Source organism: Amblyraja radiata, chromosome 19, assembly GCF_010909765.2.
Source record: "Amblyraja radiata isolate CabotCenter1 chromosome 19, sAmbRad1.1.pri, whole genome shotgun sequence".
In the NCBI taxonomy this organism is placed as follows: domain Eukaryota; kingdom Metazoa; phylum Chordata; class Chondrichthyes; order Rajiformes; family Rajidae; genus Amblyraja; species Amblyraja radiata.
The window spans coordinates 18,517,098-18,542,739 of NC_045974.1; the positions used below are offsets into that span (position 1 = coordinate 18,517,098).

The 25,642-nt window shown below is 40.8% G+C and overlaps 1 protein-coding gene across 10 annotated transcripts in view; it reads left to right on the forward strand.

Annotated features, from left to right (window-relative positions):
* pphln1 (periphilin 1) overlaps positions 1 to 25,642 on the forward strand; it is an 84,545-nt gene that overhangs the window by 55,353 nt on the left and 3,550 nt on the right. For 9 of the 10 annotated variants that reach the window (XM_033037835.1, XM_033037829.1, XM_033037837.1 and 6 more), the window contains 2 exons: positions 2,733 to 2,852; positions 4,973 to 5,110. In XM_033037835.1, coding sequence (XP_032893726.1) covers positions 2,733 to 2,852; positions 4,973 to 5,110 — 258 coding nt within the window. The remainder of the gene's footprint in view (positions 1 to 2,732; positions 2,853 to 4,972; positions 5,111 to 25,642) is intronic. The other variant, XM_033037838.1, reaches the window with a different exon arrangement.

The window sequence follows — 25,642 nt, forward strand, 5'->3', positions numbered from 1 at the left end:
CAGGTTTGGAGGTTAATTGTCCCTAGTGGGTGCATGATATTGTTAATGTGCGGGGATCGCTGGTCAGCGCAGACCCGGTGGGCTGAAGGGACTGTTTCCGTGCTGTATCACAAAAGTAAACTAAACTTTAAAAAAACTAATCTAAACTAAACCTCTCTGTAAGGATGTTGGTGCCCCATCAGTTCAGGTGCAACACATCCCACTTGTATAGGTCACTTCTGCCCCAGAAAAGAGCCCAAAAATCTGAATCCCTGCCCCCTGCACCAACTCCTCAGCCCCATATTCATCTGTCCTATCCTATTGCACACATGGCACCGGTAGTAATCCAGAGATTATCAACCTTGAGGTCCTGCATGTTAATCTTTTGATTCTCGTTAGTTTTCAGTTCACATTGAGGCAAATCAAAAAACTAGGTGTAGGAAATTTGAAATAAAAACAGATAATGCTGATAAAAACAGTGGTGCTCAACAATATTTCTCCATAGATTAGGTATGTTGCAAAGCCTACCTGAAGCGTCGTTGAAAATCTGCCGCTGCGGGTGTGCGCGATTTTGGCGCCGTTTAGAGGGGGGCGGGTTTAAAACGCGATTTTCTCTAGGCTGTTCAAATCGTAGATGTTCAGCCTAGTTAATTATTAACGAAAAATCGCTGGAAGACCCCGTCGCAAAAGCTATTATTAGTTTTAAAGGCCTCGTATAATAGTTATAGTAGTTTAAAAATCAATCTCTAAACCCGCGACCGCCAGCAACCGCAGGGTCTCATAAAGCAAACCACAGAAGGTATGCTGTATATTTTTACATTAAAAAGGGCTTCTAAAGATCCCTTTATACAAAGTTTAATATTGCGAGTAGCTCATTTTGGGCCCATTATATCCCGCAGTATTTTTCTGGGCATTTGGGGCAAAAATCTACCGCAATGTGAACGTTCTAAACCAGCGCGTTCCACAGGGACCCACTGGAAAGCTGATTTAAATGGGCATTTATTTACAGCAATTGAACACTGAATGCCTTCCATTTGGCCTATAAATTAATGTAAATGAGATTTAAAAATCATGTTTTATTGTGAATTATTTGTGAATATTATTTGGACATTTAGGCTATTTAAAAATGTTAATCATTTATTAAGAAATGGATAGATGTTTAGATCTAGTAATTGAAGTCTGAAATTAGCTACAATTAGGTAACTAACTAATTATATGCTTTAATTTCAGGTCATCCAAGTAAGATTATTTTATATTTGTTTCAGAATGCTTCAATCTATGATAACTGAAATTTTCATTCAGTTCTCTTAATTTTTAAGAAAGTTATGGGCTTTTGACTGTTCACGATCACAGCTTTTTTGTTATGTCCATAGAAAATCAATAGGGAACAAGATGCTCATTTCCGAGTATGAAAATGGCCATAACTTTTTAAATACTTGAGATATGAAAGTGAATTAGGTGTCAAATTAAACTTATTTTTATGCTTTATCTGATGGGATAAATTACAGACTTGATTTTTAAAATCTCAAAATTTTGTAACATTGCTACATAGATGCTGCTTAGCCTCCTGAGTATTCCTGGAACTTTCTGTGTTTAATAGGTCTCATTATCGACTGTAATTGGTCACTGTAAAAGACGCTTTGTTGAGTTAGTTGAAGCCTTGTTGTAACATGGGGAGGACCTAACCCTATTGCCAGCATTCTTGTCAAACAATCACTTAACCACTTACTTTTTACTTGTGTGTATTATGCTGTTTGAATTTCAAGCCAACTAGGTTTGTGACTGAGCCTTATTTAAAAGAACAAGTAAACTGTGTACATAAAGAAAATACTGTCTTTGACAACATCATAATTTCACTCCTAAAGATATTTATCCAGAAGTATTACAGGATGGCACAATGTTATGGCATCAAGACAATCATGCACATAACTCATGGTTAAAGTAGTGTTGACAGATTCCCAAGGTCGCTGATGGAGGGCTACTGCATTTTTCTTTTCATGTATGTTCAAACAGCTCAACAAGTACACCAATGAGATTGGATTATCACCTCATATTTGAGTTGCTTCCGATGTTTACTTTATTGGGTAAACTAAAGGGGTTTTCATTTCACACTTGCACTTTATAAAGTCTGTCATTCACAATTAAAATGGGAAGATAAAAGGCACTATTTAACATTTGTCATTTTTGACTTTAATATGCTATTCAAATGGTGTTAGCAGATAACTTGGATGATCTTGAGATGCATACACTGGGCGCTATTGAAATTATAGACCCGAGTCAAACAGATCATCGCACTAGAACAATTGCTGATTGTTCCCAGCCTGGAACGTCACTTATCCAGTCCCTTAACAGTTGCTGCCTGACCTGCTGAGTTACTCCAGCACTTTGTGTTTTGCTGCCAGGCCAGAGAACATGTGCACAACACTGCAGGAGGTTGCTTAAATTTTGAATCATGTTGCAGCTAATAATTCATCTACTTTGTTAAATTCTGTATAGATATAAGAAAGAAAATCTACCTTCAATCAGAATAATTTATAATTTGTAGGAAGTAACCTATAAGCATGCTTACTTACTGTCACATTTGACAGTAGGTAAGCAGCTAGCATTATTTCCTTTCTTCCCATTCTATGCATTAAGAATAGCAAAAATTATGGGCCAAAGTTTTTATGTTCTGTAAGAGTCTGAAAAGAGAACCCCAAATATAACTGAAATATGAGGCTCAGAAGTTAAATGCTTATTTTTTATTTAATTAGAGTACAAACTTTTATAAAAGCACCAAAACATGTGATGACTTGAACAAAGACATTGAGACAGATTGGAGTTCTGAACAGCAGCAAATTCCAGAACTGGAAATAAATGAACATGATGCAGGTGTAAGTATACCAATTTAAATTATTTGCTACAATGTTTAAGCTTTTTTTCAGTTGTACTGAGTTAATCAAATAAAATTAGATGTGCATTTAAAGGCCAACTGATTTTCATAACTTTCCACTGGCCAACTGATTTTCATAACTTTCCACTAACTAATTTTTCTGTTTGTGACTTAAAAGTATTGATTACCAGCTTCCCAGAGCATCTTTCTCATCATAATCTCTTCATTTAATATTTGACTGAATAATTTGTTACCCTTTGTTATTGCTGAATGTCTGATCCTCAGTCCTTCAGTATCTATTACTGACTGTTTTTCTTATTCACCCTCCTCTCTGCAGCCATGAATGATGGAGCAGGCCCATTTGTCTGATGCACTTGTTTCATATGTTTTTAACCAGTCATTCATTTGACCCCACATGCAGCCTTACTTCCTAAGCATTCATTATCAGTAAGATGATTTTTGACCATCTCCATTTGTACTTACATCACTTGCTCAGAACATTTACAATACAAATGTCACAGTAGACCCATTTAGTGAATTGTAAACATGTTAAAAAATAGTGCTAACTAGCTTCATCCCACCATTCAGTGTTCTTTACCCCCAGATAATAACTAGATTTATACATAGTAAGTACTTTTTAAATATGATAACCTGCCTCTACCATCATCCATATTAAATCTATTTCCTGATCTTCTCTGTAATCCTTCTAACATGATAAATATCTACCCCCCTGGTTGTTCCTACCATGTCTGCAAATGGGAACAGAAAATCCCATCTCTTGCCATTCTAGATTAAACCCCACTGAGTAGCACTAACACTGTCACGGTGGCGCAGCGGTAGAGTTGCTGCCTTACAGCGAATGCAGCGACGGAGACCCGGGTTCGAAATCGACTATGGGTGCTGTCTGTACGGAGTTTGTACATTCTTCCCGTGACCTGCGTGGGTTTTCTCCGAGATCTTCGGTTTCCTCCGACATTCCAAAGACGTACAGGTTTGTAGTTTAATTGGCTTGGTAAATGTAAAAATTGTCCCTAGTGGGTGTAGGATACTGTTAATGTGCAGGGATCGCTGGTCGGCGTGGGCCGAAGGACCTGTTTCCGCGCTGTATCACTAAACTAAACTAAACACAACCAAACTAAACCTCCCCAGTAAGGATGTTGGTGCCCCATCAGTTCAGTTGCAACCCATCCCTCTTGTATGTCACCTCTGCCCCAGAAAAGAGCCCAATAGTCCAAAAATCTGAATACATGTCCCCTGCACCAACTCCTCAGCCACATATTCATCTGTCCTGTCCTATTAAACACATGGCACTCGTAATAATCCAGAAATTACCAACCTTGAGGTCCTGCATTTTAATCTTTTGCCTCTTGTTAGTTCTCAGCTCTCATTGAGGCAAAGCAAAAAATTGTGAGCGTAGGAAATTTGAAATAAAAACAGATAATGCTAGTGGTGCTCAACAATATTTCTCCATAGATGCTGCTTAGCCTCCTGAGTATTCCTGGCACTTTCTGTGTTTAATTGGTCTCATTATAAACTGTAATTAGTCACTGTAAAAGATGCTTTGCTGAGTTAGTTGAAGCCTTGTTGTAACCTGGGGAGGACCTAACCCTATTGCCAGCATTCTTGTCAAACAATCACTTAACCACTTACTTTTTACTTGTGTGTATTATGCTGTTTGAATTTCAAGCCAACTAGGTTTGTGACTGAGCCTTATTTAAAAGAACAAGTAAACTGTGTACATAAAGAAAATACTGTCTTTGACAACATCATAATTTCACTCCTAAAGATATTTATCCAGAAGTATTACAGGATGGCACAATGTTTTGGCACCAAGCCAATCATGCACATAGCTCATGGTTAAAGTAGTGGTGACAGATTCCCAAGGTCGCTGATGGAGGGCTACTGCATTTTTCTTTTCATGTATGTTCAAACAGCTCAACAAGTACACCAATGAGATTGGGTTATATCACCTCGTATCCATTTGAGTTGGTTCTGATGTTTACTTTATTGGGTAAACTAAAGGGGTTTTCATTTCACACTTGCACTTTATACAGTCTGTCATTCACAGTTAAAATGGGAATGTAAAAAGCACTATTTAACATTTGTCTTTTTTGACTTTAGGATGCTATTCAAATGCTGTTACCAGATAACTGGGATGATCTTGAAATGTGTACACTGGGCGCTATTGAAATTATAGACCCGAGTCAAACAGATCATCGCACTAGAACAATTGCCAAAAAGACCAAGGAGATTGAAGAGGTTAGCATCTATAATTATAAATCAGGGAAAAGGGCTTTCATTGTGGTGTTACCAAAATTGAATGTGGGCAGGATAAAGGTGGTGCTTCTATTTAAAATGCATGTTTGCAATGCGTTACTACTATATTATTGATCATGTGTGCTGCTAATTATTTGGTCTCTTAATTAAAGTTAGTGAAGCGGCCACGATTCCATATGTTCCATGTGGTCTTACCCACGTCACTATTTGTTTGACTTTATCTGGACTGTTGTTGTGAGTAAGTTTTCAATCATCCTCAATGTACCAGCATCATAATCTAAACCAAATCTTTCTTGAATCACTCGTCAGTTGACACACGGCAAATCATTTCCAGTTCTAACCTTCATACTGAAAAATGTCCAACGGATAGAAGGTACACAGAAGATCATAAGACAGATCCTGAATAAATGTAGTATTATAAAGACAGATAAGAAAAGCAAAAACTTTACCAATTGAAAGGAAACAAACAATAGATATGATTGTTAAGGTATGTAAAATGATAAAGGTGATAATGCCAGAATACCGAGTCCGCTCCAACCAGAGATCCCCGCATATTAACACTATCCTACACACACACTAGGGATAATTTACATTTATACCAAGCCAATTAACCTACAAACCTGTATGTCTTTGGAGTATGAAGAACTTGGAGGAAACCCACGCAGGTCACAAACGTACAAACTCTGTACAGACAAGCACCCGTACTTGAACCCGAGGCTCTGGCGCTGTAAGGCAGCAACTCTACCGCTGCGCCACTGAGGTTAAGATAGTAGAAGTAAGAGGCTAAACAAAATATAGTGAAGGTAAGTTTGTATGCCCAGTTAAAAAAGAACTGCAGATGCTGGTTTACAAAAAAAGACACCGTGCTGGAGTAACTTAGTGGGTCAGACAGGATCTTTAGAGAACATTGATTGGAGTAGATAAATAGGAGCTTGGATAGCTGACAACTCAACGGTATGAACATTGAATTCTTCAATTTTAGTTAATTGCCAACCATCTCCCCCCCCCCCCCCCCCCCTCCTTTGGTCCTGTGCCCCACCTGGACTCGCACCTATTCCTCCACTCTCCCTTCCCTTTCACCTACATTCCTTCCTCTAGCTTCATAATTGACAACTCTTTAATCCTTTTGTCTCACGCCTTCTGTCTTTTTACCTCTGGCCTTTGTCCAACCATCTGCCCATCAAAAAACCCCTCATGTATCCACCTATTACTTGGCAACCTTTGTCCTACACCTCCCCTCTTTCAACTCCCCCACCCCCCATCCACTACCACCACAATTAGACGGAAGAAAAGTCCCAACCCGAAACGTCACCTATCCATGATGCTCCAGCACTGTGTCTTTTTCTGAATGCCCAGTGTTTGGAACAATGGAGAAAAATATTAGTAACATCTCAAGTATACCTGGATGACAAAGGTGAGGATAACAAATAAGAATTTCTAAATGAATACTGGCCTTTTCTTTTCCTTCGTTGCTAACATGCTTGTATTACTGGAACGAGCAGTGCCTCAACTCCAGGGACTTAGATTTGATCCTTGCCACGTGCTCTGTGACCCAGATTTGATCCTGATCATATTCTCTGACTGCATGTATTTTCACCGAGTACTACGAATTTCCTTCCAGTTAATCAGCCCCATGGTGCAGGCAAGTGCCAAAAATTCCATCACAAATTGCTCAGTTTTGAACCAGCTTCCAAGTACAAAATTATTTGGTCAACTTAGTTCAGAAGAAGATTTACAGGTGTACTTATCAAATTGAACCGCCATTATTACCATGCCCTAGTGTAGTGCTCCTAAATTATTGAGATTTATGATGCATAAGAATAATTTCTGTTTGATCTATAACAGCAGCATAGATGAGATGGTTAATTTAGCAGAGCAGATACTAAACTTGTCTGACATTAATTTCAATAACACACTTTAAAACAATGGAAGGAATACAATTTAAATTGTACATCTTCTAAACATAACTATGGGGTGTCAGAATTAAGCTTAGATTAGCCTATTAGGGAGGTAATATGTGCTTCAAACTCTCAGCATGATATCCATGCTAGCAGCTAAAAATATTTTGTTCAATTAAAGGCTGAAATAGTTTGCTGTGTTAATTTATTTCGTTTGTTAAATTAAATCTGGAAAAATGAAAAACCATTTTTAATCTGATAGTTATCTTATGAATTCAATTGCATTCCCTTTGTGTGCAAACATTTGCTGATAGATATCACCTACTGAATCGCAACCAACCACAAAGAGTCATACAACAAGAAATCAGGCTCTTGGAAATCCAAGATGCCCCATCTATACTAGTCCCACCAAGCCACGTTTGGCCCATATCCCTGTAAACCTTTCCTATCCATCTACCTGTCCAAGTGTCTTAAGTATTGTTTATAGTACCTGCCTCCTCTGACAGTGTGTTCCATATACCCACTACCCTCTGTTTGAAAAGGTTGCCCCTCGGATCCCTATTAAATCTTAAGACATACTGGGTTGTAGGTTAATTGGCTTCGGTAAAAATTGTAAATTGTTGCTTGTGTGTAGGATAGTGCTATTGTACGGGGTGATCGCTGGCAACTGTTGTCCATCAACCCCAATAATCCAGAGCTCAGTTGAAATTCCGTGAGCGGCCACAGATGGCATTGCGAGTGGCGAGCACTCTTTATGGTTGAGTCCCTCCGTCGTGAAATAATCAATAATGCTATCAATCTTCTAACTGTTTCGCAAAGACAATACAGTAAACCTTTGTTTTAATGACCCCCTCATAAGTAGAGATAGTTGAAAGCTACAAACTCCCAGCAGTAAATATCACCAGCAACTTGTCCTGGACCACCCATATTGAATCAATGGCCAAGAAAACACACCTATGCCTCTACTTCCTTAGACGGCTTAGGAAGTTTGGCATGTCCCCAACAACTCTCACCAACTTCTACAATTGCGCCGTAGAAAGCATTTTATCAGGGTGCATCACAGCGTGGTTTGGGAACAGCTCCATCGCAGAAAATTGTGCATGCAGTACAGACCATCACACAAACCAACCTCCCTTCCATTGACTCCATTTATACCTCGCGCTACCTCTGCAAAGTCACCAGCATACTCAAGGGCAAATCACACCCTGGCTACTCCCTCTTCTCCCCTCTCCCATCAGGCCAGAGGTATAGAAATGTGAAAACAGATGTACAGATTCAGGGACAGATTCTTCCCAGTTGTTCTATAGCAACTGAACCATCCTACCAACAACAAGAGAGCAGTCCTGAGCTAATAACCTCATTGGAGACCTTCAGGCTATCTTTGATCGGACTTTACTGGACCTTATCTTGCATTAAATGTTATTCATGTAATTCCCTTTATCATGCACCTGTACACTGTTTATGGCTCGATTGTAATCATGTATTGTCTTTCCACTGACTGGTTAGCAAGCAACAAAGGCTTTTCACTGTATCTCAGTATACGTAACCATAAACTAAACTCAAAGTCAAAAACTCAGACGTCGGATATAGAGGACGGACCTGCCGATCCATCCCTGGTTCACACCAGCAAGCCCATCTTCACCCACTGAAAGGACACAAAGTGCTGGAGTAATTCAGCGGGTCAGGATCTTTGGAGAATACGGATAGGTGACATTGGGGCCTTTCCTCAGACTGATTCAGTCAGCTGAGTTACTCCAGCACTTTGGCGCCTAGTTTTAAAGTGAGATGACACAATGCTAGCGAGCCCTTTTTCACAGACTCTCACGGCTGTTGCGGCTCACGGTGGTGGTGGAGAAGGGGGGCGGATATGGGCGAGGGGGGGTAGCAGGAGGGGGCGGCGACCCGAAGTAAGCGCTGTCCCTGGGTCTACAATGTGGGCCGCAACAACAGCCATGTCACCGTAATGCGTGGTGGGTGAAGAAGGACTCGTTGGTGAATCTTGCGTGTTCTGATTGGAGTCTGAAGTTGGGGCACACACTGGTGAGATGGTGGGGGCCGGGGATGGGTCGGCAGGTTATTCCATTCACATTCAGTTTACATTTTATATTTGTTTTATTTTAAGTTTCTAGCAATCCTTGGTGCTTTAAGGTCATAAGGAATAGGAGTAGAATTAGGCCATTCGGCATTCAATCATGATTGTTCTATCTCTCCCCCCTAACCCCATTCTCCTGCGTTCTCCCCATAACCTCTGACAACTGTACTGATCAAGAATCTATCTCGGCCTTCAAAATGTCCACTGACTTGGCCTCCACAGCCTTCTGTGGCAAAGAATTCCACAGATTCACCACCTTCTGACTAAAGATCCTCTGACTTTAGAGACACGTGAGGAGTGTCATTAGCGGGCCAGGGCTATATTGCCGTTTCATTATCACATGACCTCCGTTGGTCTGGAAAAACGGATAATCCACAAAGGCTCTGAAACCGAGGGTGCTGGAAAATCAGTGTTCAACCTGTACTTGTACCCCTGCGGACTATCCTTAATCTGTCCTCACTTTAACAAATGAAAAGACATACTCTCTCAAAATTCGTTTGGGGCAGTGGAAATCTGAATAGTTTTTTAGACTCTTATGTATATGATATAAATTGAATGTAGATGTAATTTGATTTTTACGTAATTTTATCAGTATTGTCATTTTGGGATACAATTGAAAACTCGTATACAAAACTGCCACTCAGATTTATGCACTCCGTGTGAAGTGCAGGCATTAATTATGGAATCCATGGCTGCATGGAATGTGTGTGTATGCACTCCTGCAGGAAATGATTAACTTCTATAATTGCTGTATTTAAATGAGTTTGACAGTAGGAAATAATCTTTTGAAATATAGTGAGCTGAAACTGAAGTTTGTTTAATGAAGCTGATAGTTTTTTAAATATTTTAGATAAATTTGCGAAGGAGTAGAAGTAAATAGGGATCACTCCTAACTTTAGCACCAGCAGTAAATTTACGAAGATCACTATTGAAAGTGAAAGTAAAAATTTATTCATTCTCAGAATATCAGGAAAACACTGCTGTGCAGTTGAAAATAAATGTAACCTAGTGTGTAAAATTGCAAATTTTTTCTGTCTGCATTCTGTCAGAAATTTGTTCTCTTTTTTTTCCAATAGGTTATTTGTTCTTGGTAGAAATGTGACTTCAGCATGCAATTTGCACTCATTATGTGGGCGGTTGTATAAGCCTTTTTTTGGTTTTCAAAAATGTTCAGACTCGCTGGTCTGAAAAATGACAGCGGTTGTATACCGTGGAATAACCAATTTTTGCTAATTCTGATTCTTGTGGAAGGGCCGATTACATTCAAATTGCATTTTATCTCGGGTTGCTTCGTTATGTTCTATAGCCTCATTGCTTAGTCTACACAATATTCACATTTAGTTTTCCTTGCACTTACAGCCACATATCTGGATACAAAACCAACTCCCATTAGATATTTGCCATTGGAACATAGGTTTCAAATTTACTACAGCAGCCATGGTAACCACATAGGAGGAAGCACAAAAAGGTCTATCTACCCATGGTTTACACGAACCTAAATAGCAATCAGTCTTAAGAAGGGTCCCGACTTGAAACCTTGTTTGTCTATTCCCTTCACAAATGCTGCCTGACCCGCTGAGTTTCTCCAGCACTTTTTTGTTACTCAGTAATGCCTATGTGGTGCTTATGTTCTTCTAAGCACTGAATCCTGATCTTGTTACAAAGTGCCTGCAACTTCATGTCATTGCTGTTGATAAGTTCAGTTGTATATCCAAAACCAGGGAAACATCACAGTATGACCAGAAACACACAACATTTTTAATGAGGACTGTATCGAGCATCATAACTTCTCATGCTGCACTATTTTAACTAGGACAAATTAATTTTTGGGCTTCTACAAAATTAGATTGAGATGTACTTCTAATTACACCTATCTGTCAATTACATGTCTGTTTACTGAGTTTGGAGGAAAAATATGTGCTCTGCCAAAAGGGCCTGTTCTTGTGCTATACTGTTCTATGTTAATACCCTTGAGCTTAAGTATTAAGCTCCTACTGGTTAGAATACAACATTGTAGCAATTTATTTTCTCTTGTTGAAAGTTCTTTCAAACTTCTATGAAGTCTCATCTCACATTGTCCAAGATTCAGTCTATCTAAATCGAATTTCAGTCGATAACATAGGCTGGCCTTCCACATGGATTATTTTTCTTGCATTTGGCAATGTCACTATTGAAATTGAATTAAGCATCACAACATTTTAACTAAATATGTAGGAAAGAATTGTAGATGCTGGTTTACACCAAAGATAGACATAAAATGGTGGAGTAACTCAGCGGGATAGACAGCATCTCTGGAGAGAAGGATTGGGTGACATTTCAGGTCAAGACTCTTCTTCAGACCCTTCTTCAAGACCCTTCTTCAGAGTCGGAGAGGGAAACTAGAGATATGGAAGGGTACAAAGAAAATGTAAGGTGTGAAAAGGACCCTTCCCCACCCTGGTCGTCGTGCTAGTTTTAAGGGTTCAAAGAGTATTTTATTGTCACGTGTACCAATTAAGGTACAATGATACTCGATTTACCATACAGCCATACTAAAAAAAAAAAGCATCAAGACACACAACTACATAAAACTTAACATAAACATTCACCACAACGGATTCCTCACTGTGATGGAAGGCAATAAAGTCTAATCTTCTTCACTCTTTATTCTCCCGTGGCGGGGCAGTTGAACCATCCTCAGTCTGGGCGATCGAAGCTCCCACAGCCGGCGATAGAAGCCTTTGCTTCAGGGTGGTCGAAGCTCCCGTGATCGGGGTGGTCGAAGCTCCTGCAGCTTGGAGCTCCCAAAGTCGATCCACGTTGTTAAGTTCGCAGGCTCTCACGGTTGGAGCTCCGAAGGTCGATCCCCGACAGACCGCCAGCTCCACGATGTTAAGTCCACAGGATCCCCAGCAAGGGTCTGCCAGTCATTCGATGTTAGGCCGCAGTGTGGACGGAGATATGATATGGGAAAAAATGGCATCTCCGTCGAGGTAAGAGATTTAAAAAAGTTTCTCCCAACCCCCCCCCCCCAGATAAAACAAAGCTAAAGAATACTAAAACATACATTTAACACATACTAAAACACTACAAAAAAGAAAAGAACGAGCCAGATTGTTGGCTAGGCAGTCATTGTGGCGCCACCCGGTGGATCGTTCGATTGAGTTTCTCTATACTCGTTATCACCTATCCCACAGCCAACAATGGCCTATTGTGTACCACGCATTTCCTTGGTTATCGTTGCTTTTCGCATATCTTCCATTCATTACTCCTAAGTACCATCTATATCTCTTGCTCCCCTTTCCCCTGATTCTCAGTCTGAAGAAGGGTCTCGACCCGAAACATCACCTATTCCTTTTCTCCAGGGATGTTGCCTGACTCACTGAGTTACTCCAGCCTTTTGTGTCTGTCTTCAGTTTAAACCAGCATCTGCAGTCCTCGCTACACAATAAGCAACAGGGTTTTCTTTGTCCCTACAGAGTCAGAGAAGCTGCTCAAATAAAAACTGAAGCTTCCATAAAATGTGGAGTCTAATCAGTGTCAGAAAATGCCATCTGGCAGGCAAGAAAATGGGATAGATCAACGCTGTAATTTAGCTAACACACAGAAGATGCAGTACTCATATTATACAAATACAACACAGAAACACTTTCAGTCTACCAAATCCATATCTATGTATCGAGTTTGTTTTCAGTAGGAGAAGGTGTGGCTGAATGAGCAGAATAAAGGGATAATCAGCATTGCGTTGCTTCTGAAACACTTTCTCACAATTTTGATAGACATTTTTACGAAATTGCTTGGATTGTAACATTTCAATAATTAGAGATTGGGATAGGCTATGCTTATTTTTGCTGGAGCAGAGGGAATTCTGGAGTTTGGAGGTAAAGTGGGATAACATTGAACTAGTACGAATGGGAGATCGTTGGTTCGCGTGGACATGATGGGCTGAAGGGCCTGATTCCCAAGCTGTATCTCTAAACTAAGCTAAATTAGACTCTTGTCTTTAATAGGCTGAACAAATGGATTAGTATAGGCAGTTACAAAGACTTTATGCATCTTTGTCTGTGTAACGTGATGATAATGGTAAGGTCGTGGGACATGCGCAGCACTCCACAGTATAAGAATAAAACAACAGAAAACTGCCAAAATGGTGGCGGGCAGAAGTAGCCAGTTCTGATACAGAAAGTATGAGTTATCAGAATTAAATTATATTTAATTGTTTGCATTCAATGATACATTATTATTCCACAAAACTTTCTAGATTTTTTTGGAGTTGCTAATACTAATTTTCTTTTGTTCTTGGTCCTTTCCAATCCCACTGGCTTTGGTTGCTCTTTCACTTCACGTAGAGAGTTCCTTTGGTATTTCCTAAGGAAATCTGTGTGTCTGTAAAGGTTTTCGATTTGGGTTAGTTTATTGTTATATTCATCAGGGTATAATGAAATTCCTTGTACACATGAAACTCACAAAGTAAATAGTATACATAATGATAAATACAATAATAAATATGGCATGTGCAAAACAGCATAATGGTGCTGCATTCCCAGGTGATTTATCAAAGATAAATGAGCATATAATCAGGACATATATTCAAAGATTAGATCATATATTCAGAGATTAATTTTAAGACCAATGCTATTGTTCGACATGAGCTTAATGATTGTTTTATTGCAATGCTGTGAAGACAAATTATGATGTTCAGTATTTGAAATCTCTGATCAACAGTAGAACCATTAAAATTTGACAGTGTAATGTCTTGAACTCTTGTCAGAGCTGCTGAAGGAGACCATTATTATCCTACATACTGGTTTAAACATTTTGAGAAAAATGTCACATGATTTATTCAGTGGCTGAAAAATAAGCTGAAAAAACTCAAAAGTTATTCATGGTGACAAAGAAATATTGCCAAAACAGTTCAGCTTTATTTTACCCAAGGACATGCTAAGTACTTTTGAATAAAATATGACATTTTACGATTTTTAACAGAAACGATGTAAATGCAATTTTGTGCCGAATTTTTAAGAAACGTTCATGTTTTGTATTGCATTTCTCAATCTGAATGATTGTAATTCTATTACAGTGAATAAACATTAAGAACAATGTAAATTAAAAATAATTAACTGTTAAAAATGCAAATCATGCAGATTGAGAAATGTAGGAGAATTGTGTGACAGAAATAACCAGAGACAGATGAAAAAAGAGATACAGAATCAAAAACATTATTAAAATCTATAGTAATCTATTGTCTTGCCATGGGGAGCTGGAGTTTAGAACAATGAGGAAGTATTGAACAAGAGGACATAGTTACAAATTGGGGATGGACGTTTAAAATTGTCATACATGGGAAAGTCCTGTTGCCTATGGTACACTCGCAGCAAATGAGCATTCCCTATTTTTGTTTATAGCCATAGCCTCATTTAAACCTCAGAAAATCATTCCCTTAAATTTCCCCTTATATAGTTAAGGGCCTGTCCCACTTGGCCGTCATTTACAGGCCGGTCGTGACTGTCGCACGCGTCTTCATGCGTCAGCACAGCCGTCTGGAGCGAGTGACGTCATTTGAATACCCAGTTTATGATATTTACCCAGTTCATGATATGGTGATTTTCTAAAATGTTCCAGTTTCTTGAGTGGTGCTAGCAATTGGAAAACTACAGATGTAATGCCCCTTTTCAAAAAAAGAGGTGAATGTAAAGTAGCAAGCTGCAGACCAAATTAATCTGTAGGAAGGGACTGCAGATGCTGGTTTAAATTGAAGATAGACACAAAATGCAGGAGCTACTCGGCGGCACAGGCAACATCTCTGGAGAGAAGGAATGGATGATGTTTCGGGTTGAGACTTATTCAGTCTGAAGAAGAGTCTCAACCCGAAACGTCACCCATTGCTTCTCTCCAGAGATGCTGCCGGTCCTGCTGAGTTACTCCAGCATTTTGTATCGCTTATCTGGTTTGCTCTTCCATTTCGACCAACTGCACCCCTTCTCATGTCATTCGTTCATCCAGCTGTAGGAGATACAACATTTGTCTTTTTAACCTCTTCCTTACCCACAATCCAGGAACCCAAGCAGTCATTGCAAGTGAAGCATCAATTCACTTTTGCACTTTCCGGTTTAGTGTATTTTGGTGTTCACCACGTAGTTTTCTCTACGAAACTGTGCAAATTTTACGGCGCATGGTTGCGCATGGTGACGTAATCATGCGTCACCACGCGCTACACGCACGAGGTCAGGACGCCTGCGTGCGACCGAAATACTCCCGCGTGCGTACGTGATGCGTCACGCCGGAGGCGCGCGAAGATTTTGTGCACTACAAAATCCTGGAACGCCGCGCGATACCGCGCGCAACTCCATACCCCTCCGCGCTTCTCCATGCGACCGTCCTGCGCAGCCCAAGGCTACCCATGCGTCTCAACGCGACGATAGAGGGTAAGATGTCGTCAAGGTCTCCTGAAATATTTGTGTCTGTCTGGAAGTCATGCAATATTGCCAGTATTCATTTGAGGTGCACTATTGTGACCACCTCTAGAAACTACTTCTCTTGAAGCATTTAGCCTCCTGGATTGACCAAAGTGATGTCAGCTGTCGCTCAAGCTCCAAAACCTAGAGTTCAAGCACCTTCAGCTAAAAACATCTTGCATTATTTTTGCATTCCAAGCAGGGGAAGCCCATTGGTGCTCTCTCAAGCCACAGGATGTGTATTCCTCAGTTCTGATGTGCCCTGCCATGTCTAGATGTCGGGACGGCAGATGGCACAATGGGCTAAGTGTTCGGCTGGCAACCGGAAGGTAGCCGGTTCGAATCTCGCTTGGAGTGCATACTGTCGTTGTGTCCTTGGGCAAGACACTTCACCCACCTTTGCCTGTGTGTGAATGTGTGTGAGTGATTGGTGGTGGTCGGAGGGGCCGTAGGCGCAGATTGGCAGCCACGCTTCCGTCAGTCTGCCCCAGGGCAGCTGTGGCTACAGAAGTAGCTTACCACCACCGAGTGTGACTGAGGAGTGAATGAATAATGCGATGTAAAGCGCCTTGAGTATTAGAAAGGCGCTATATAAATCCCATCCATTATTAGATTTATAAGTTTTAATGTGCTGAATTGCCTCTCTATTATCAAAATCCTGAATGTTGCACTTTGTGGAAGCAGCAATTCATGGAATTTGAATCTTGCTTTCCGCCTCATCATGAATAAGGAAGAGGTCAGCACTCCTTGGAATATCACCATGTTCATAAGTTTGATTGTTTCCTACACTAATCTTGCATGCAGTTCCTGAGCAGATACTGTTTGGTCTAGTCCATTAGTATTGGGGAAATACTTTACCTGGGTGGATTTCTTCACTTTCCACAGTGAATCTTTCCCTTTCTACAGATGCTGCCAGGTGTTTCCTGTTTTTTCTGTTTTTGTTTCATTACCAGGATGTTGAGTTCCCAGTAAAGCAGTGTCAACTTTGTGTTCTGCAAACAGCTGCACATCAGGGAAGCAGAGGACAGAATGAATAACTAAATGTCTTTGAAGAATAATGTGAAATGCCTAGGCAGTTGCTTACAGGTTAGGTTAGTTTAGAGATACAGTGTGGAAACAGGCCCTTCGGCCCACCGAGTCTGCAGCGATCCCTGCACATTAACACTATCCTACACACACCAGGGACAATTTACATTTAAAACAAGCCAATTAACCTACAAACTTGTAAGTCTTTGGAGTGGGAGGAAACCGAAGATCTCAGAGAAAACCCACGCGGTCACAGGGAGAATGTACAAGCTCCATACAGACAGCACCCATAGTCGGAATCGAACCCGGGTATCCGGCATTACAAGCGCTGTAAGGTAGCAACTCTTCTGCTTCGTCACTGTGCCGCCCGTTTTTGATTAGGTCTTTGATTAGCAAGCACAAAAAATGTAAAATGACAGAATCAAAATTACAAATTTTTAAAAATGGAAAAAATTAAATAAAATTGCTTTATTGTGACTGGATTTTCAGAGCTCTTCCTTATTCAATTTGTCAAAATAAGCTTCATTCAAGTACCAGAGGAAGTACATGGAAAAGAAAGGTTTGAGTTTCAAGAAAAAGCAAACTGGTCTTGGGCAAGTCAACCTGTAAATGAAACAATTGATAGATGATATAATGCAGGTGAAAAATGTAGTAAACAGTAAAACAGGTTTTCTGGAAGGTCATCTTTATTCAAACTATAGAGGGGTAATGGGTTCAAAGTAGAATTATCACTATTGTACAATTTATTATAGTTATGGTGAGAATAAAATTCTAAAAATAGAATTGTAATCCATAGATTCTTGCACAATCCAGTTGTGTCCCATAAACCTTGTGAACCTAAACATGATTCTTCTGGTGGATTTTTTTTTTTTACAACTGCGTACCTTCCTGTGTGGCCTGTGCACGAGATAAAAAGATTGTGCCTACACTGTAAATTCAAAATTAACCTAAGGAAATTAAAATCTATTCTATTTCATCTGTGCCCTTCCTATTGCGGGTGGGACAAGAAGTCTTCCATGACAGATTGAATTTTAGGATACGAGTTTGTTATTTTAGTCGTCTTATTAATGAGGGCAAACAATAGTTCTAAAAAGCAACTTTTACTCTTGAGTGGAAATATCTGATTTATTAATAAAAAATGCTGAACGGTTGCTATGTTGCTTTTATCCAGTTCTGTTAACCTTTCAAATCTTTGGGTGTTGTAATTTAGTTGAAAATGTGATAAATGAGGAAGCATTATCCTTCACTAGCACATCTGCTTAGCTGCAGACAATTGGAGCAAAACCACCCACAATGTTGTCTCCTAGGGCCAACATGATGGTGTTACAATGCTGTAATTGTATATAGATTGGTTAGATACCTTCCTGTTGCATTCACACAGGTTTCTAATCATGTCTAGTATTTTGTAACAAAAAGAAAATCCTGATGCAGTGATCTCCAGATATCAAGATGTATATAAAGTAATTAAATTAAAAACAAATTGAAAATAGTGATTGGACGATTATTTTGTTATGAATTGCCTCTGATTCATGAGGATTAAAATAACTCTGAGCTGCTCGTTAACTTGTATGTGGAAAATGTATTTTTGGATAAAGGTACAGTGGTCTGGTACAAGATACAACTGATTAATGAAGATGATACCAGATATAGGTGGTCTCTGAGAAAAGGTTTATTAGAAATGAATTATGAGAAATGGTACATTAAGGGAGAATTTGATGGATCCATTCCAAATAATGAAAGGAAAAAAACAGGTAAAGATAGATCTTTTAATGCACCTATGTTATACATTCTGACATAAATTCCGTATAGTTTATTACGTGTACCGAGGTACAATGAAAAGCTTTTGTTACTTGCTAACCAATCGGCAGAAAGACAATACATGATTACTATCGAGCCATTCATAGTGTAAAGAATATGCAGGAAGTTTAAGCAAAACTAAGGTAGAATGCCATTTTAAAACGTGCAACAAAGTTCAATATTTTAATGACTTTTTAACAGCAAAAATAGTTGTTAAATATCCAGCATTCTCATTAATTCACTGAGGTATGATAATTATTCCAAAGATGTTTGGAAGGGCAAAAAATCCCTGACAACTGCTTGTGCATATGTGTATAATTATTGCTGTCAGTTTCTTGTTGTAATGTTGGCGAATGGTGAAGGTGTCACAACTGTGATCAAACGACATAATTCTGAAGAAGGGTCTCAAAACATCATCCATTCCTTCTCTCTGGAGATACTGCCTGTCCCACAGAGTTACTCCAGCTTTTTTTAAAGGTTGTTTTGAATAGGGAGAACGCTGGACCTTACGGGAAAGTACTGAATTGGAGTAGGGCAAACAGCAAACTTTATTAGGCAGGAGCTCGGGAGGGTACACTGGGACTGATTGTAACTTACACCTGCTAAGTCTACATCTGACAAATGGAAGTTATTTAAAGACCAGTTGATTGAAGTTCAGAACCGCGTGTTCCAGTAATCCTTGGATAAACAAAGAGGTTGTACATTTGGTCAAAAAGAAAAAGGAAGCGCATGTAAGGTTTAAGAGGATGGAATCAGACGGGCTTTGAGGAATATCATGAAAGGAGGAAGGAACTCAAAAGCAGGTGATTAGAAGGGCCAAAAGGGGCCACAAAATGGCAAGTCAGTTTATAGAAAATCCAGGCTTTTTATACATATGTTAAAAACAAGAGGATCCTCTTCACCATCTATCCATCTGTGCTGTCATATCTCGAGATCCATGGACTTTAACAGAAGGATCGAGGTGTAGCTCAATTGTACCTGGGGCCCTCACATTCATACCATAAAAATGCTAAATGCATCATTTCACACTTGCCGGAATTAAATTCCATCTGCCATTGCTATGCCCAATTTACCAGTTAATCGATACTGTTCTGTAAAAGCTTAAGATTTTGATTTTGTGTCAGGAAAATCTATGTTTTAGGAAGATGTATATTTGAAAGAAAGGGAGAAAAATACAATGATGCAAATGCTCTCTGTCACTTCCTAAATTTATTTCAATTTTTTAGAATTATTTATTTGTTCATTTAGAGATATAAGGTGAAAACAGGCTCATCGGACCACTGAGTCTGTGCCGACCAGCTATCACCGTGCACATTAACCTATAGTACACTAGGGACAATTTTACAACTTACCAAAGTCAATTAACCTACAAACATATACATCTTTGAGTGTGGGAGGAAACCGGTGCACTCGGAGAAAACCCACGCGGTCACAGGGAGAACGTACAAACTCCGTACAGACAGTCAAAATATAACCAGGTTCTCTGGCGTGTAACTCTACTTTTGCGCCACTGTGAGGTATAATTTTCTAAACCCAAAGTGATTTCATGTTTGAGCAAATCATTTTTCATACATGAAGCAAGTGGTATCATTTTATTATATACTGTTTTCTTTATACGTATTTGATTTAAAGATAATTTTTAATTGCAAGGAAGTTAACTTTGTTTTTTTAGCTGAAAATGTTTAAATGATGCGCTGCAGGTTTATAGAAGTTTAGGAAGAATCCAATATGCTGGCAGAACAAATTTAGAAACATTTAAAGGCAGCCAAAAGTACAAGTGGCTATTAAGTAAATATTTGATTTTTTTAGAATTTCAGTACTCTTGATTCGGTTTTAAAAATAATTGCTTTCCAGTGTCTAGAATAAAGTCTTAAATAACTTCCGCAAAGACTGCCAGCTATGTTGGCAGATAAACTGTGAGGTTTGTTGTTCTAATTATATTTTAGTTGATTCTGGTAGGCCACAGTACAAATAGCTAATTTAGGTTTAAAGCACATGTGGTTTGATTGGCAAATAACAGCAAAGAGTCTGTTATTTTATTCCAGAATAAATTCACTTCAATGACTAAGACATTTATGTTTTGCAAGAAAATAATAACTACCAAGAAAAAGACATTTTTATAAAAGTGATGGACTATCAAGATAATTTAACCAACATGAACATTACAAGAGATACTTGAAAAGTAGTTAAATAATTTGTTCTGTGGGCTGTAGCCAACAATTCACAATGTAGCACAATAAGGTTTTATATAACGCAAGTTTAAAAGGTTAACCTAGAAAGAGCATTACCATTCTTTAGTTTATATTTTTGTCCAATTCTAAAGCTTTTTAAAGTTTTTTATGAATCAATGTTTTTCATTGTTTGTTAACTACATTTTTTTATTGCATCCTAATTAAATCCTTTTTTTAAATGAATTTTTCAGGAAATGAAAACCTCATGTTTTCAAAACAAATTGGACAGTTATTATTTGCAATGCCATTGGTCAAGAACCACATAATTCTAGTACTTTTCACCAGGGAACACTTGAGTACTGTTTGGAAGTGAAGCAGTTTATGATTCAAAATTATGCAACGTGGGTGGTCTGCAACAAAGGATTACATTTTACTGGTTGCTTCGTGATTCGTAATATTCCAAATATTATATGGGGTTTTAATGCACCAACATTATTTCTCAGCTTTGCTTTTTATTTTGCTCCATAAAGTAGTGAAGTAAATGTATTCATTTTAGTTAGTCTGGGTAACTTGGATTCCAAATTTGAAACAATTTTTCCCCATCCTCTGAGATGAACCTTGATCTGGACAAACTCTAGGTACTTTTTGCAGGTGTCGGAATTGGTCAGAAACCTGCGTGTTTTGTTTGGATTGCTCCTTGCGTATAAAAAGAAGGTAGGCACAAGAAGAGTGACTATTTTGGGAGATGCTGTGTGTTGAGATGAATGCTGTGTTTGAGAATAAGCATGGAGGCTTTGACTCGAAGGGGTTGCGATGAGGAGGCTGAGGGTGACAGCAAGGGTGACATATTTAATTATGTGACATTTTTATTCAGTCTAAGTGCAATTGTGATGGCAACTAAGGCATTGGTATTCTCTTCCTGCATGATGTGGGAAGTCAGAGACATTTCCAGTGTTGGTGAGGGCTATACATGGGGGAGGTGCATCCAGCAGCAGCTCCTAACTGACTCCGTGAGGGAACTGGAGGTGCAGCTAGATTAACCTCAGGATGGTCCCGGAGACGGAGAGCTTCGTAGATAAAAGTTACAGTGAGGTGGTCACACCTGAGGTGCAGGCAGAAAATAGATGAGTGACTATCAGGAAGGGTAAAGATTGTAGGCAGAAAGTGCAAGAATCCGCTGTGGCCATTCCCCTCAAACAAGCATAATATTTTGGATACTGTTGGCGGGGATGACCATTCGGAGGAGAACAGCAACAGCAGTCAGGTCATGGCTCTGTGGCACAGCAAGAAAGGGTGAAGTCAGACAACAGATGAGTAACTTAAAAGTCATGGGGGCAGACAGGAGGTTCAGTGGCTACAAGTGGGATTCTAGGATGGTGTAATGCCTCCCTGGTGCCAAGGTCCAGGAAGTGTCTGAGCGGTTGTAGAACATTCTCAACGGTGGGGAGGGGTCAGCGGCGAGAAGTAATTGTGCATGTTGACAGAAATCACTTGGGTGGGAAAAAGGTTGAGGTCCTCCAGAATGAATATAGGGAGTTGGGTAAAAGGTTAAAAATCAGGATCTGAATTGTAGAAATCTCCAGATGAATCCCAGTGCTATGAGCTAAGGAGGTCAACATTAGAGGGTAAGAACACATTGGTGGTTGAGTCCTACTTGCATAAAGGACATGGAGGTGATCTATCCCAGGCATCAATGCTGAAGTTCTTCACGGCAATATACTAGGCTTGAAATCTCTAAATGCTTCATTAATGGCATTCCTGCCATCAAATGTCAGAAGTGGAGAGGTTTTCAGAAGAGTGCATGAGGCTAAATTCTATTTGCTGCTTCTCAACAAATAATGCAACTGATGCCTGCATTCAACAAGAGCTAAACATTCAAATGTGGTCTGATAAATGGCTAGTAAACTCTGCATCACACATACCAGGCCATAACCATCACCAATTACCCTTAACATCGAATGTCATTATACCATTGTGTAATTCCACCACCATCAATCTCTAGGGGGTCACCAGAAATTCAACTGGACCAGGAACCTAAATACCATGGTAGAAAAGCAGTTCTGCCTGGTATCCTGTGGTAAGTGTCTCACTTCCCTAGCATCCAAAGGCCTTTCTACCTTCTTCAAACATAGATCAGGAGTATGATCGAGTATTCCTTATTTTTCTGAATGAATGCTGTGCCAACAACTCTAAAACAGCTCTGTGGCATCCTGCACATAGCAGCCCACTTTATTAGCACCCCACCAAGTACCCTGAACATTAATTCCCTCCACTAGCACACAGTGACTGCAGTGGGTAACAACACCAAAATGCATTTCAGTGACTGGCTCACACTGCTCCAACAGCATCTCATAAACCTATGGCCTCTGCTCCATAAAGGACAAGGGCACGCACCCCCACTTGCAGTTTCTCCTTCACATCACACAGCATTCTGACTTCGCAACATATTGCAATTCCTTGATTATTTCTGGGCCTAAATTCTGTAACTTCCTGCAGCTCTGAGAGCACCTTCACCAGAAGAGCTTGAGTTCTCAAGTAGTGAGTCAAACAATCTCTCAAGGCTGTTAGGAATGGTCAATAAATACTGTACGAGGCTGGAAAATTCGTTTTTGAAAAGGGGTTGCGAACTGTTATGTTATAGTTTTCATTGACAGCCCTTGGACTATACTATTCCTACTGTTCTAGGCAAAAATGTAAACAGTTACCAGCTCCACAGGTCTGCATTTTAATGCATTTTAAAACAATGCAAAAATGTTTATTGATAATGCATTTACAGGGCCTCCATATTTTTCTGTAAGGCAGAACCCTTCTTACCCCTGGCTGGCAGCTCCATAGAGAGTGTCGGCATTGCCCTCGTCACAGGTCAGCGCATTTCTGTCTTCCACACCTGCACCATGCAATAAAAGTTATTGACAAGCTGGAGGTTGGTGCCTCGGATTTACTGCTCCGCAGCTGAATTCCTGTGGCAAAACATGCATATACTCAGTTGGGGAGCAGGGTGCACTTAATTTGAATGGGATCACTGATCTTGATTTTAAAAAGCAAAGTGCAGGTAATGGTTTGTTTATTTTACTTGATCTTTGTTTTCAATTTATATTGAGTGATTTGTTTTTAGGTAAATTTATTTTTTAATGTTTATTAATTATTTAAATATTTTTTTGCTGTTTTTTTATGCCTGATTATTAAAGAGATTTAAGGACAGTCAAAGAGTCTTTGACAGTTGTGAGCTTCATGGGGCATGCAGTAGCCAGGCCTTGGGGCCAATTATTACCATCGAGATATAAAAGTGCTGCTACAATAATACTGTAGGGAGCAAGCACAGGCAGCTGATCAGATTGATGAATGGTCATCAAACTGAAATGTTAACTCTGTTTCTCTTTAACTAACCAATTACTTGAATTTTAGGCATTGCGTCCTTAAAGAAACATTCATATGCTTCTGACTTACCTGGAAAAAACATTTACATTGAAGGCACAGGGTATTTTAATTAAAATGTGCTGCACAAAATTACACGTCATAGAATTTTTATTGTGAATGTAATTCAAAAACTTATTACATTATGTTGTGGTGGCTCCCAAGGGTCGCACCATCATACTGTCGAACCCCTCGGCCCGGGAGTGGTTCAGTCCGGAGGCGGTCCTTAACCAGAGGGTTTAAAGGCAGGGGTTTGGGTGCCATCTTTCTCTCGTTTGGACCTCCCAACAACCGGGAGGAACATAATTAAAGGTGCCTCTCAAAACACTGGACTTCGTGCTTCCTTTTGAGACCCACGCACTACATTGGTGACCCCCGACGCTCCATTGGTGTCATGATGGAGAGAAGAGAAAGCCCTACCTCGTCACAGGCCGGCCCGGCCCTGTCTCGACGCGGTCTCGGTGAAACTGCCCAACTTCTGGACCACCCGGCCGCTCATCTGGTTCCAGCAGGCGGAGGCCCAGTTCAACCTGCGGGGCATCACGGTCGATGCCACCCGCTTCTATTATCTGGTGGGGGCCCTCGACCAGGACATGGTTGAAGAGGTCACGGACTTCCTCGCAGCCCCCCCGGACACTGATAAATATCTCGGCCTCAAGGAGCTCCTGCTCCAGATTTATGGACTAAGCAGGATGGAGCGTGCTGCTAGGATCCTGCATATGGAGGGCCTAGGCGACCGACGGCCATCTGGCATCCTAAAGGAGATGGTGGCTCTACTGGATGGGCACACGCTGTGCCTGCTATTCGAATATACATACCTGCATCTGCTGCCGGCCTACATCCGTCTGCAGCTCACAGACGCCTCGTTTGCCGACCTCAGGGCCCTCGGGAGGTGCGCCGACGCGCTGTGGATGGCGCGCCCTGATGACGTCAGCGCGCTGGCCGTCAGCAGAGATGGGGTCGCGCTGAGGCCGACGCGCCCTGATGACGTCAACGCGCTGGCCGTCGGCGCCGCGCAGGCTTTTCAACGCCTGATGGACGTGGTTTGTCGCGACCTCAATTTCGTATTTGTGTACCTGGACGACATCCTGGTGGCCAGCCGCTTGCAGCAGGAGCTCAGCGCCCACCTTCGGCAGCTCTGTCAGCGGCTCAGCGAACATGGTTTGGCCATCAACCTCAAAAAGTGCCGTTTTGGGGTGACCGAGATTGACTTCCTTGGCCACCGCGTGACTGCGCAAGGCAAGGTTCCCCTGCCTGACATGGTTGACGCCATTCGTCGGTTTCCCCGCCCACGCACGGTGCGCGGCCTGCAGGTGTTTGTCGGTATGGTGGCGTTTTACCACCGTTTCGTTCCATCCGCGGCCCACATCATGCGACCTCTGTATCAACTCCTGGCGGGTGGGCAGAACAAAGCCGTTGAATGGACCCACGAGGCAGTGGCTGCATTTGGCGGCGCGAAGGAGGCCCTGGCTCGGGCCGTACTACTGGTGCACCCACGGGAAGATGCCCAGACTGCTCTCACGGTGGATGCCTCGGAGTCGGCGGTGGGCGCTGTGCTGGAGCAACTGACGGGCGGAGGTTGGCGGCCCCTGGCCTTCTTCAGCCGGCACCTCAACTGCGCGCAGACGAAATACAGCGCGTTCGATCGCGAGCTCCTGGCTCTATACCTGGCAGTGCGCCAC